We start from the raw sequence: 14860 nt of genomic DNA on the forward strand, positions 1-14860 counted from the left end.
CAGTGGTCAGCCCGGGCAGTGTAAATTTGGACAAAATGTTTGCTTAAAGCTCCTGTCAGTATATTGACTGCTTCCAAAAAATGGTGTCTGATGATGATATCAGCACTGTCCGCTGCTTCATGTCCTCTCACTGTAAGTGTACCCGGCCAGGCGGAAGGGCTATTGTGAGCGTACCGGTCACACGGCGCGTTCGACATACCCCTGTCTGGTCATCGTGCACCTCGGATGAGTCTAGGGCCACGCTGCTGATCCACACAACAAAGTTTGTGATGAATCGAGTGGCCGATTTTATGAACGATAATCAGCACTGGTGTAAGTTTTTCGCTACCCTTACGTTTTCGATATATTGGTGCGATTCGGGCTACTAGAGATTCGATTATAAAATCAAATTTGTATTTTTTTTAAAATGTGATGAATATAAGCAGACGATCGCGGCTGTAAGGGTGACTAGAACGCTTGATACACAACATAATATAATTCGCAAAACATTAACTCTGACACATGATTCTTGATCCTTACACACGAATCAAAAACATTGATGCACTGTTTATTTCTGTCCTTGAGTTAAAAAAAACACCGCTCCCATGGAAGTAATTATTCCTGGTTGCGACTGGTGTGTTGTGAACACTTGCGTTCCCATAAGGATCGCAATTATCTGAAGCAGCAGCCTCATTATAGGTGTGTGTAATAAGTGTTCCGCAACAGCAGATTTTAAGGAGGCTCATTACAAGAGAAAATGTGTATTTAATATAATACTTGTTACGGACAGATGCACAGAGCTTTACAATTCACAGCGTGCTGGTGAATTGTAAATGGAGCATTCTGCACCTCCTGAATAAAATAAAAAAAATTGCATTGCGCCGTGTGGGAAAATTTACATGCTTGGCACAAAGCGGTTTGCAATCGTTTCACGACAAAGGGAATGACCGATAGGATTTTCAGCCCCGTATGACAAGCGTGGCTGTGATGTATGTGGCTGGAACAACGGTCATAAACCAGGAATGTGTGCAATGTTTAACTTGCCTACCAGGCATAACCCAGAATAATTAAAAGCAATCTAGCCTTGTCAAAAAGTTCAGGCACTTCATAATGCGAGACGTCTTTGGTAATTGGTTTTATCGTAATATTTTTTTTGGGGACTTCCATTATTATTATTATAATTATTTGTTTATAGCTGTTTGAAGCCTGACCTTGGAAAAATAGCAGGAATGTTTTGAGCAATAAGTGATATGTGAATATCTGATTGGACGGACCACATCATTAAAATTTGAAATCAGATTTCGCTTACTTAAATTATGAACTTGTTTTTTTTTGTACGATTCCCCTTGAATAGTATGGCAAATGATAATATGCATGATATTTTCGACAACCTTTGACCTACTGTGTAATTTTTCATCGCAGACTTGCCGTGGCTGTGGAGTGCCATCCGAGTGTCTCGTTCCGTGTTTGTGTTTGCGCCACTGAATTTTTTGAAGTCGGTTTGTTTTTGGTCCCTTTGATTTACACTCATGATTTGCGTTTCATTTTATTTCTTTGTCTTCTATTGCCTTGCAGCATCTTTTACCCAAATCCTTCTTTATTGTAAGTAGACCTTTTCTGTCCCGCCGCCTCTTGGCGTAGCTTGCCTCGCAGTTGCTTGCCACTTTAAGTACCCTCTCCAGACCCTCTCTGAAATCAAAGCAGTGACTGGCTGAGCAAACTCCCGGGCCACCGTTTGCCACGAGTGAACATCGGCGCGACCCGTTGCCCAACGCTCAAAACTGAACCGCTAGCACGTCGCAATTGTTTAAAATCTCGTCACACACTTAATTCAATTGAGTTGAATTAAACAACCCGTTTACAATCATGGCCGAGCATTCTAGGTGTTGCGACCGTGACGCTTGACACTCATTTGACCTACTTTTGCACATGGGGTCTTAAGCACCCTCATCACGTCACACCGTGAAATGTAACAATTCTGCAGTGGGTTATTATCGGGCAGCTGCAGGAAAGGTAATGCGACCATTCCTTTCACGATTCTGTGGATATGACGTTCATGGATAATACGCGTAGGAAATTAGTAAAAAGCCTCAGCAAATTATTCTGTTTTCTGCTTGAAATGGAAACTTACTTTCATGTACAGATGTATAATACATAATAAATTGCATCTTATTGGCATAGATGCTTAAGTGGCTGTGAAAAGCACTTAGTGTTTGTCGACTGCTTGTAAATTAATACGTTCATGGGGATGGTTTAAATTATAGCCGAAATGGTAATTTACGACATGTCAAATGTCTATCAAAAAGCACTTTCACGTACTTTATTTCACTCGGGGAACATTTTGGCTGGATGTGCGCCCATGACGTAATTACAGGCGTGGCTCAATTTCAGATGTAGCTCGGACATCTTATGGTTGTGTCAAAATCCTCCAGCATTCGCAAGCAGTTTCGCTTGGTCAGTTTGGTTGGACACATGGTACGGGCATGACGATGAACCGCTTTGGACTCGGAGAGGGTTCTGTATTCATCGTCCCATTCCCCGAGGATTTAACATCCTTGCTTTCTGGGTTCCATCGTTGCAATCGCACTGTTACATCTCATCCCAGCCTGGCGCTGTGTTGGGGCGGCTTGCTTGTGCGTGTGTGCACTGTGCGTGTGTGCGCGCTTGTGTCTTTAATTGCGCACGTTGGAACGTTTGGCAGCAATGGAAACGTGTACCCCCATGCACTTCTAAAAACCCAAATAAACAGCTGAATGCTCATTTGAATAGCACAACGACATTGCTGAGATTCAGATAATATTTTTCTGAAGAAAGAAAATGCCAATCATTTTTGCCCAGATCTGATTTTGACTTTGTTGGGAATTTGGGTCATGCAATTTGGGTGAGCTGAACTTGGTCAATTGAATTCCCTTTAATCTGATCTACAGCACTGTGTAACCCAGCAAAATCAGTTTTTTTTCCATGGAGGATTGATGGAACTAATATGGGTGATTTGTTTTCCCTTAGAAGATGCTTTCTTGTGAGGTTCATTGTATTCCTTTATGTGCACGAGTTTGTTTGCGTGCGTGTTTGTCAGGCGAGCCGCTAGATTACTTTGCTTTTCCCGTGGCTTCATTGCTTTACTTTTTACAATTTTGCTCAAATCCCTGATTTTTTTTTTACGGCATTGACTTCCGAAAAATGTGCCCATCCCCTCTGTGTTTTTATCTTCCACTCCGGGTTCTCGGACACTCGTTGGTTGGTGCTCTCTGCCCAATGGGACACACTCTACACGTGGTTCTCAATCGCACATGGGACCTGTTGCGGTATATGACCCATGCTGCTCCTTCATGTGTTAAGAGTCGCTGGCATAACGTTCTCTTTTAGTAACCAATTAACTTCCTGCTCTTCTACAATGTTGCGGTGCAGTGTCCGGTTAAAGAATAAAGACTCATTTGTTTTCGCGTTACTTTCGTGATGGTTCATTGGGAATCGGAAAAGCCACACGAGCCAACGTAGTCTTGCTTCCCGAGCTCGCAAAGTGTTTGGCAGCTGGATATGTGAGGTAAGGGCTGCGGTGAATGGGAATGAGGTCAGGCTGCGTTTGGGCGTGGACGTGCGTTTCCACGTGCCAGACCAGGCTCTCATTAAGCTCTTTCCGGAAGATACAATCCAACAAACAGTGATTTGTCTTGAAGATACTTGCCTTGGCTGTCTGTTCCAGGCTATCTGATATGAGTTCGAAGCTTCCTTCATGATAAAAGAGACTAAAATCATGATCAGATGCCCTGTAATAGTGCCTGAGTGACATCGCTACATTACTGTTTTATTAAAATGCACAGGAGCGCCCCAACATGATTTTAAAGTCTCTTATTTTCAGTGATGTTTAAAAATTATGTCGGGCAGCCCAATGACCGAGCCTAGGTCTTTGTTGTTTTGGGTTTATATCGTCCTTTAAAAATAATTCATACTTTACTGCACTAAAACCACGCATACCTGATTTGACTCCGCCGACTCACCTCCATGCCCACAACTGGTCCGTGGTGCCACCATGCGGAGCGGTTGCCAGTGTGAGGTGCCCGTGTTCTAGCGGTGTGTGAACTTAACACTTGGGCTCTACTGCATGATGTTACAGCCCCCCCCCCCCCACTTTCCCCAGCTGCCCCCCTCCACCTTCGTGGTGTCCCCTCAACATCGCATTGACCATGTCGTTGGACTAGACGATGTTTGCTTACTCGGATTGCAAACCTCATGGTGTGATGAGTGCTTTCCCGTCGTTGTGAGTGAGGAGTGTGGTAGAAAGGTTTAGGTTCAAGCGCCGCCAGTTTGACCGGCTATGAAACTCCAGCAGTGGTTGATGTTATCAGCCTCTATACATCTCCTGCGCAGTCTCTGGATTGTGTTCATGCCTGTGTTTCTCTCACATGTGTACGCCTATCTGATGCACTGCTATTATATTGGTTGTGCGTTTTTTTGGCATAATTATATTGCGTGTGTGTTCAACAGTTTTTTTTTAAAGAATTATCCTTAACTAAACTGTTGGCTAGTCAAAAATCATATTTAAATAACATCCCACAACTAACTCATGAGCTCTGCAAGTCATGCTTGATTTATCGTATTGTTCTTTTGCCATCAAAACTCTTGGTTGGTGTCCATTGTGGTGTGTGCCTCTGTGCGGCTGCCTTTGCTGCTGCTGCTGTTTGTGCCCTGACTCTTGGCAGGATTAGACGGCCCCTCTGGTTATTATTCCAGTTCGTTTCTTTTCATCACAGTACCCTTTTGAGTCATTGCCACCGTTGTGTCCCACTTAAGCACTGGATTAAGTCAAAATCATTCCTCTGGCAATGAAACACACGCTTGCAGTGTTTTCGCTGAGAAAAAAAGAGTTACGTTTTTTTTACAGAAACGATAAAAACAGCAACTTTAGTTTCGTATGGCCCAAGCATGTGTCCGTATAGCTCTTCGATGTGTTCAGTTCCTGAAGAAGCTCCTAGGACGCCGAGCAAAACGTCGAACATCGTGTTGAACAGCACACGGTGGAGCCCAAAAAACGTCTTGGAGAGCTTGTACAGTACCACCGCGAAAGCTTGCACAAGTCACACATCCAAACGTCAGTCCGTGTAAGGTTTCTCGAGGTGTGCAGTTCATAATATCGAGATTGTGCCAATAGTCTCAATGTAGGACTCGCATGTAAAATAAGTCTGCAGCCTAAGCGAGGCTTTCCTGGATAAACAAAGGGCAGCAGCATTATTATTATTATTACAACATTGCCAAAGTCAAATGCGGTAGCAGTGGTGAACCGCGTACCGAGGTGTGGTCTAGAGGTTGCGTGTCTCTTGGCAGCCCGTGAGGCTCTGGGCAGGCGGTGCGGGGGGGGGTGTGCGCTTTGTGGTCGTTGCTGTCTTCCCAGAGCCCCTGGTTTCCCGTGCGGTGCCCGAGCGCGTCGTGCGTTTGTCCCGCCGCTCCGTCGCTGTTCTTCTTCCGTCACCCCCGCCTGTGCCCCGCGTATCTGCGTTGTTTACGGGGATCGTTTATTTACTTTCTCGGAAAGAACTTCATGGCTGCTGCTGCTGCCGCTGCCGCTGTCGCCGACTAATCAGCGCCGTGCATTCCATGCGCTTGCAAGCTTTTATTATAACCATTGTAAGCGTGGCCTTGCCTGCTTTACAGTGGCTTTGTGTGCCATGTGACCTGTTCCCCCTGGCCACACCTTGGGCCCTTCTGACTTTCCCCCTTGCAATGCCTTTTGATGACCGACCCTGATATGACTTGAAACCGAAAACTACTACGAAAAAAATACTAAACTGATGATAATGTCACGCATAACCCTAAAATGTACCTCCGCCCTAATACAAACCTCATTTTGATTTAAAGCTTTCGTGACTGCAGGGATTCATATTCTTAGTTCTTTCGGTAAAGTCACGTAGAAGGGAAACAATAAAATAATAAAAATATAAAACAATAGAATGCTCACGACGTTTCGACTGCAACACAAGCAATCATCATCATGTGTGAAAACCACAGCAAGAACATTTGACTTTACCGAAAGAACCAAGAATACAAACCTCATTGCTTGTTAGAAAACTCAGAAATGTGCACCACACGTCAATTTTAAACGTTAACCATTGTTCTAATCTGAACACTAAGCCCAACCGTAATATCAACACTCTTCTCTATCAACACTTACTTAGATCCCCACAAAATTAACACCTCCCCTTTCCCCAACCACAACCCCTCCTGTATCTTATCAGTACCGCTGCCCATAAACCTAACCCTTCCCAACCCCACCACGCCTAATCCCCAATCCCACCCCCCTATCCTTCCACCCCTAATCCCCTGCCCCACCATCTCGAACCCTCAACCCCACTCACCCTAACCCCTCAAACCCCACCACTGCTAACCCTCTAACTCTAACCCTCAACCCCACTCATCCTAACCCCTCAAACCCCACCACTGCTCGCCTTAACTCTAACCCTCAACCCCACTCACCATAACCCCTCAAACCCCACCACTGCTAACCCTCTAACTCTTAACCCTCAACCCCACTCATCCTAACCCCTCAAACCCCACCACTGCTCGCCTTAACTCTAACCCTCAACCCCACTCACCCTAACCCCTCAAACCCCATCACTGCTAACCCTCTAACTCTAACCCTCAACCCCACTCATCCTAACCCCTCAAACCCCAACACTGCTAACCCTAACTCTAACCCTCAACCCCACTCATCCTAACCCCTCAAACCCCACCACTGCTCGCCTTAACTCTAACTCTCAACCCCACTCATCCTAACCCCTCAAACCCCACCACTGCTCGCCTTACCTCTAACCCTCAACCCCACTCACCCTAACCCCTCAAACCCCAACACTACTAACCCTAACTCTAACCCTCAACCCCACTCACCCTAACCCCTCAAACCCCAACACTGCTAGCCCTCTAACTCTAACCCTCAAGCCGACTCACCCTAACCCCTCAAACCCCAACACTGCTAGCCCTAACTCTAACCCTCAACCCCACTCACCCTAACCCCTCAAACCCCAACACTGCTAGCCCTAACTCTAACCCTCAAGTCGACTCACCCTAACCCCTCAAACCCCAACACTGCTCGCCCTAACTCTAACCCTCAACCCCACCGCCCCTGACCCTCCTCGGCACGCAGGTCTATCAACGCAAGGCGGCGCCTCTGGCCCCGGCGCCGGGGTTCCCTCGTCCGCTGCGTCCTCCGCTCAGGACGTCCGCCGCAGCAAGGCCTTTCAGCCGACGGCGGGCGACCTATCCGGCCTCGGCGGCCCGGGCGGCCCCGGCGGCCCCGGCGGCCCCGGCGGCCCGGGCGGCGCGGGCGGCGGAGGTGGCCCCGGGTCCGCTCCATTGCTGTCCCTCGACTCGGCCGATCTTCCCGAGGGCTACGACACGGGGCGCGCGGAGGCGTGCGGGACGCTCTGCAGAATCTTCTGCAGTAAGAAGACGGGCGAGGAGATCTTGCCCGTCTACCTGGCCAGGTGAGGGCACTGTGCCGCCGCTGCCACCACCAATCACTCCGTGGGCCGAGGTGGAACGCGGAGGCTGAACCCGATCGCAGTGCGAACGCTCACACTCACAGTGCCCGCCCCTCACTGCCTCCATTGTTAATTGGCACGTGTATGGCAATTCGTTCAGGAGCTAGATCCCAGTGCCGTCGTCTGCTAGACACGAGAGGGCTTCGTGTAGTTTTGCTACTCCAGTGCAGGAGTGCAGACTACAGTGGTATACTATATGGTCTATAGTTGGGGTTGCATAGCCACAATCGCACTGGTGGATCATCTTTGCACTTCAGCCTTTTTGATGTTTTGATGCGGTTCACGGTTACACCACGAGTGTGTTTGAGGAATGTCAAAGCCAGGAGGTGCAATGTTTGGGTCTCTAATCAGGTGTTTATCCCGAACATTCGTGTCGTTCCACCATTCGCCAGCGTTCTTCCAGATCCGAGTGAGTTTATAAAATGATGACAGCTTGCTCCCAGAATCAGGATCGGGAATAACATTTAGTTCTTGATAATTCTTCCATATTTATTTGGTACAAGACATAATCCGATGGGTTTCTGACCCTTGCAAGTGTGTTTTTTTCAGCATTTAGCTCTACTGATCATGTCATCAGCCACAATCAATCCATTACCACTCCGACGCCAGACTTTACCACTGGCCGTCATCCCTGCTAGCAAGTATGTCCAGGCCAGCATTCTTATTCTATTGAACCATTGCAACACGTCGTTTGGTTTGCGTTGGTGCCGTGCCCGCCGCAGGTTCTACATGGTGCTGATACAAGGCCTGCAGATCCAGGAGCGCGCCGTGTGCCGCCCAGTCCTCGCCAGCATCCTGCTCAACTCTCCCACGCTGCTCTGCTCCGACCTGCAGGGCATCCACGTGCTCGTGCCCTACTTCATCTCTGCCCTTGAGATCATCCTGCCTGACAGGTATGGTCACCACCCTGACCACCCTCTTCTCCCACATCTCATGGCGTGGGACATACATATGAGGATATGCCGACTGAGCTATTAGAACTCTTTTTCAGAAGCAACCTGGCCACAAACGATGGCTCAACCAATTGGCTGATCATGTGGAAATTTATAGCAGCCAAATACACTAAATGTGGAGGGAAAAGCCAGAGGACACGGAGAAAAATTGACGCAACCACAGGGAGAATATACAAACTCCAAATATACAGGCGTCATGGTCGGAATCGAACCCACGACCTCCTGCATATCAGGCGAGGGAGTTAACATCTCACCACTGCAGCGACCCATCGAACTCGTCTTCGGTGACGTAAACGCCACCTCCGCTCATCGACGAGTGGATTGGCGAGAGCACTGTATATTGTTGTTGTAATTGTGTACGCGTAGTTATCGCCACATTGGAGGTGCAGATTTAATAATAAATTGGTGCGTTTGGTATTCGCGCCATTCTTATAGTTCAAGGTTATCGCAAAGGTACTATCCTTCACAGATGGGAATAATCTTCCAGTCGAGGGAGGGGGGGGGGGGGAGGTTATTATTCTCATGTGGTTTTATCCAATTAAGTAATTAGATTTTTTTTGCATTGGGCAAATTCAGACCATGACACCAGCACTTTGTTAAATAACATTACGAGATCCACTGTTAAGCACACTGGATGTTCATACACTCGCATTATTAACCAGGGCAGCCTCTGGGCTCGAACCGCGAACCTGTACAACGAATTACCCATCGCTTGCAATAAATCATGTTAACAGCCCACTTGCTTGTAAACCTTTCAGAGTCGTACAGCGTTGTCAGGGTGTTTCCTCTCGCAAGATTTTAAATTTACGGAGCCAAGCCGATGCAGCTTTTGCATCCGTTTACTGCCGGGGCTGAGTGTCCACGTGATTCTCCCAGGGATCTGCAGAAGTTCAAGCCGTTTGTGAACACCACCGACCTGCGGCACGCCGCCATCCAGCTGCTTCTCTCCATGCTGCCGCTGCCGCTGCACTTTGGGACCCTGCGAACCGAGGTGGCCCGCGCACACCAGCAGGGGGCCATTGTCGTGGCATTGGCAGGGAACAAGATCCACGGCAGATGATGAGGGGAGGGTGCGAATAAAAACACCCTTACGATGGTGGGGCCTGTGACCCAAGCCACCTGGGATGCGCCCGATCACGGGAGCTTGAATGGGTGACCACCACGCATAATTACACAGGTTTTGTAGGCTGCTGCGGAGCTACATTTCCTGCAGAGGGCAGTGCAGCGGCATCCTTTGCACTCTATTATTCTTCAGTGTCTATGTTCCCCGCTTTCACCAACCTAACACTGGCAAGCTTGGTTAAGTATGGTCAAACGGCCTCCATGGCCCGCACGGTGCCAGTAGGCCATCATCCAGCAGTAGATTGACAATAGGGCTGTACCTCAACATGTATGTATGTTTAACTTCTTTCGCACCGTACGTAGCCAACTGTGCTTATTGTAGGTGTTACATGTTCACATTTACATATAGGAGGGTAGGGACTTGCAAATGCAAAATTTATTCGGCGTGGAATAGGGCAGGCATTTCAAGCGGGATCCTCGTGCAAAGGAGACATGGCATCCATAACACAGGTTTTTTGTGTTAGATCGCGTAAAGATATAAATGTGTCGTTAAACCCGCCACCACCTGACGCAGCCAATTAGTAAGGTTTGTCACGTAAACAGAACGTGGCAACTCGTTACTGGTACAGCACACCGGTGTGTTTGAGATCAAAGCCACAACATTTTACAATCCTGAGTACGACGTTTCGCCAGTAATTACAACCGGCATCATCATGCAGCAGCCAGACTTGTGGAGAAATCCTCTTGTTTCGTTCCTGAAATAGTGGGAGACGTGAAGACGTCACTTGTGTGCCCTTCTTGCGCGAAGTGGGGGGGGGGGGGGATTAATGAATGCACAAATTACTATGGGTATCAATTGGCGTTTGGCTTCTTTATATGGTAATCAACACACATACTCTTTGGTTCTTTCGGTAAAGTTATGTAGTTATGAAAGTCATGAAAGCTTCAAATCAAGAATCAACATACATTTTGCATGTGCATTATGCAAGTACCTCTGTATGTACCTCCTGTCGATTGTGTGTACTAATATAGCCCCAACAGTAATCCCTATTGAAGTATGGTGACCAATATTGGCACGCATTTAAAAAAAATGTATTGTTTGATGATTCGTTTCCAAGCAGCACTAAGTCTGTCGCTATCCGAAGGGTTAAAAAATATTTGTCATAGATTCTCTAATTAGCCTTGGTCAGTAGTAACTAGTTTTGGATAGAACTTCAACATTATCAAAATCAATTGAGTGTCCTTGTTGGCACGCGTGTTCTGCCACTGCCGACAGTTGTGTTTGGGAGTATTTAATATTCATTTCGTGCTCTTTTAGTCTCGTGCTGATCATCCGTCCTGTTTGCACAACATAGCATTTGCCACAAGTGCAATTAATCTGAAACACACCTTCTGTTGATAGCTTCGGTAATACATCTTTTGTACCAGATATTAATTTCTGTATTTCATGTAGCATGCCAAATCTAACTCGGATGTTTTGTTTTCCCAAACATCTGGCTAGTTTATCATTTTCTTCCACAAAGTATTGTATTTTAATAGTTTAAATTACTTGATCAGTTTCAACACTCGTGTTATTCGATTTGATTTTGGCATTCAATGCCCTATTGATTTGTGCATCATTGTAACCGTTCAATTGCAGCGCTTCTTTAACATGTTGAATTTCACTTCTCAGACTGTCACCATCTGACACTTTCTTAGCCTGATGTATGAGCATCTTGATGAGACCGGATTTCTGTGCGGGATGCTGGTGTGACTCTGCATTCAGATAGGCGTCAGTGTGTGTTTTCTTTTGGTAAACGCTGTGTGTCATTTTACCATTTCAACCGCGCCCGAGCAGAATAGGCAGAAATGGTAGAGTTCTGGCAGCTTCCACTTCCATGGTGAACTGGATGGATGGGTTTTGCGAGTTGAGATGATTGAGAAATTTAAGTGTATCTTTGTCGTGTGGCCAGACCGCCAATGTGTCATCCAAATATCTAAACAAAGCAGAGGGTTTTAGTGTGCTTGAAGCTATTGCTTTTGTTTCAAAACATGCCTTGGAGGTCGGCTGTTGACTTTGCAAGAACTGACTTTGCAATAACTGCAGTTCTTGGAAAGTCAAGGTGACACAACTGTGAGATCAAGCAGACGGACAAAAGCGAATGATCTAGGGTGAGGAGATGGCATCCCTGGCAGCGATGACCTTTTGACCTTGACCTATCATTTGGAATAAGCCCGTATTTTTACGCAACCAGATGTGTGCCCTCTTACAAGCCGATGATCCACCCCCCCCGTATGTCCAGACGGTGCTGGACAACCGCTTTCTGGATGAGCGTGGCGGCGTCGGGGAGCGTCCCGGAACCTTCCTGGTGCTCAAACTGCGGCTCGTGAACCTGCTGATCGGAGCGCTACAGACGGAGACTGACTCCTGCAACACGCAGATGATACTGGGTCAGTTGGCCAAGGTGGCGCTGCGCCACTGGCGATGCGTGGGTGGCAGGCTAAACTAAACTCTTTAATTTACCAGGTAACGCCCACTGAGCTTATAGAGCTCTATTTTGGAATCGACCTGGCTATCACAAATGATAGCTCAACGAAGTGCCTTATCGTGTGGAAATTTATAGCAGCCAAATACTCTAAATGTGGAGGGAAAAACCGGAGGGACCCGGAGAAAAATCCACACCACCATGCAAAATATAAAGAGGGAACATGCAAAATACAAAGGCATTAGAGTTGGGTTCGAACCCACGATCTCCTGTATACCAGGCGAGGGAGTTAACATCTCGCCACCGTGGTGCCATGTGCGAGCCGACACTGGTGGATGCCACGTTGCTGGAGGAGGGTCGCGGGGGAGGAATGTTAAGCGTAAATATTAAATAGAGATGAGCAGTATATATTACATATCACTTGAATATAGAATTTTATTATATATTTTTTTATTGGTATCTTGTAGAGTCCTTTATTTAACGAGATGAAGTAAATGTAGTGACATGCATGAAACATCCTCCTTTTGGATGGTGGACCTGCGTAACATGACAAAAAACTAACACGTTAATCAATAACACCGTGGCTTTAAAAGGACAAATATATTACAGGTGACGTTTTGGGCAATGGCCCTTTGTAGCACATAAATAGAGAGACCAGAGAGACAGAGTGGGTAAGAATGCTTCCACACCATTGCCAATGCAATATCACCAAATTATTTGGGCACCATCAAGACATATATCTGAATGATACCTCAAAGTAATTGCCAAATTGGTATCTAAATTACACAAAACATCATTAATTGTTCATCTGTATCTAATTGCACGTCCTTCAGTAACTAGTAGTTTGAATGCATATACATGATCCTGTGTGTGATGCATCATTAGCAAGGAGGAGGATCTGAATATGGTGGCTTTGACCATATATCCCAGAATGCGTCCAATCTCGTCAAATCTCAGAAGCTAAGCAGTGAAAAAATGAACTTGGATAGTGCTTGGATGGGTGCGGGGCTATGACGTCAGCAGCTGTTCGCAATGTAGGAAACTCAATTGTTGTACTACACTTCTATGCTGTCACGTCTATCCTATTCGCCTTCCCCAATCCCCACCAACCAATTTGGTGACGTATCGTCAAAATAAACCCCTACGGTTTTGGGAGGCCCTCGCCAGCAGTGGATTTACAAAAAGGGCATGTCGATGTGTCATTCTGTAGCCGTGCTCATCTGTGCTCATCTGTTTACCCCATGATTTTTGTGGTTCCCACTTGTATGCTTCTCCACCCTTCCCGGTCCCCTGTCCGTGTATCAGGCGCCATGCTCAGTATGGTTCAGGATTCCGCGCTGCTGGAAGCTGTGGGCCCACAGACGGAGGTGAGACACTGCTCGGCAGCGGCAGGAACATCGCAGCTCTCTGGAAACCACGGTGTTACAAATGCGTCAGTCGTGTAGCATGGTTTGGCCCGGGCCCTGGTGCAGGGAGTGAAACGGGGCCACCTCCCTATGCTCTGTCGCTGTGTCCTCCCATTTTACTCCTCCACATGTCGATGGCGCATTTCACACGCACACATAGGCTGGGGGGGATTCGCATTCACAGCCACCCACCTGCAAAACTTGACATGACCGCCATCCCCTGAATTCCCAACAATCTGTAGCCTCCGCCTACATCTGGCACTGCCAGGTCCCCAAGCGTACCGCGATAGCTATTGACCCTCCTGCCTACCCCAACTCTTCGTAGCCCGGCCCCTCCAGCCTCTCCGGCCCGTGCTTCCCTGGTGCAGTTGCACCACCCGCGCACTCGGAACACAACGCGGTGGCGAGATGTTAACTCCTTTGCCTGGTATGCAGGAGGTCGTGGGTTCGGTCCTGTCTCTGACGCCTGTATATTTGGAGTTTGCGTGTCTCTCTCCCTGTGGTCACGTGGATCTTTCTCCGGAACCTACAGTTACTCCCTCCACATTTAGAAATAACATGCTTTTAGAGTATTTGGCTGCAATGAATTTCCACGTGATAAACCACTTTTGTTGAGCTATCATATGTGGCCAGGTCACATCTGAAAAAGAGCTATATATAGCTGAGTGGGCCTTACCTGGTAAAATAAAAAAATAGCCTAAAGTTATTGTAGTTTTATTAGAACGCGACGCCACTGAATCGCGCGCTGTGTCGCGCAGGTCGACGACGCGCAGAGGACACACAGCCGCAACAGCAGCGGCGTGAGCGCGTCGAGCAGCAGCAGCACGGAGGCCGCCACCCCGGAGGGCGACCGGCCCACCCAGGCTATGATGCGGGACTACGGTAGGCGGTGGCACCAGCCTCCGCTGGCCCCGGCCTGGGTCTGGCTAAGGCCCAGCCCCGGGCGAAGCACGGCAGGGCCGAGCGGTGCCCGTGACGTCGCTCCACCGACCACGGAGGCACAGTGCGCGGTTATGCTTGGTGCAGGGTGCAGAGCTGCCTATCTTCTTAGCAAAGGAGGGTGCTCTCACTCCCAATCCGTCCCCGTGATAGAGAGGTTTTGGGATGGCCCAGTGTCGCGTTTATACATTGGTGAATGTTCAGATGCAGGTTAATGAAGAGTGTTAAAAGCAGGGTGTTATGGAGCTAGAGTCATTGAAAAGCTGAAATCTGCTTTGTTTTGTTTTTGTTTTGCCACTAAAAGAAAATGCTGTAATGTTTTCTCCATTAATCATTGTAGTTAAGTCGAATTCAGTAGTAACATTCCCAGAAACAAATTAGTCTCATTGCAGCAAAAATCGAAGCTAACTTGCTTAACTCTCAAAACTTGTAAATAGCTGTATCTCTTTCCTTTTAAAAGTCCATTGTAGATGCCATTCATCATGACATTCACTTTCTTTCTCAATCAGATAATTGGGCCAGCA

The 14860-nt window shown here is 47.5% G+C and overlaps 1 protein-coding gene across 4 annotated transcripts in view; it reads left to right on the forward strand.

Annotated features, from left to right (window-relative positions):
- RALGAPB (Ral GTPase activating protein non-catalytic subunit beta) overlaps nucleotides 1–14860 on the forward strand; it is a 58942-nt gene that overhangs the window by 16432 nt on the left and 27650 nt on the right. For 3 of the 4 annotated variants that reach the window (XM_032971226.2, XM_032971227.2, XM_032971228.2), the window contains exons 10-16: nucleotides 1555–1581; nucleotides 7115–7454; nucleotides 8234–8404; nucleotides 9341–9455; nucleotides 11809–11956; nucleotides 13297–13358; nucleotides 14156–14279. In XM_032971226.2, coding sequence (XP_032827117.2) covers nucleotides 1555–1581; nucleotides 7115–7454; nucleotides 8234–8404; nucleotides 9341–9455; nucleotides 11809–11956; nucleotides 13297–13358; nucleotides 14156–14279 — 987 coding nt within the window. The remainder of the gene's footprint in view (nucleotides 1–1554; nucleotides 1582–7114; nucleotides 7455–8233; nucleotides 8405–9340; nucleotides 9456–11808; nucleotides 11957–13296; nucleotides 13359–14155; nucleotides 14280–14860) is intronic. The other variant, XM_032971231.2, reaches the window with a different exon arrangement.

The sequence above is a fragment of the Petromyzon marinus genome, chromosome 45, assembly GCF_048934315.1.
Source record: "Petromyzon marinus isolate PM22_M1 ecotype Great Lakes invasive population chromosome 45, UKy_Petmar_22M1.pri1.0, whole genome shotgun sequence".
In the NCBI taxonomy this organism is placed as follows: domain Eukaryota; kingdom Metazoa; phylum Chordata; class Hyperoartia; order Petromyzontiformes; family Petromyzontidae; genus Petromyzon; species Petromyzon marinus.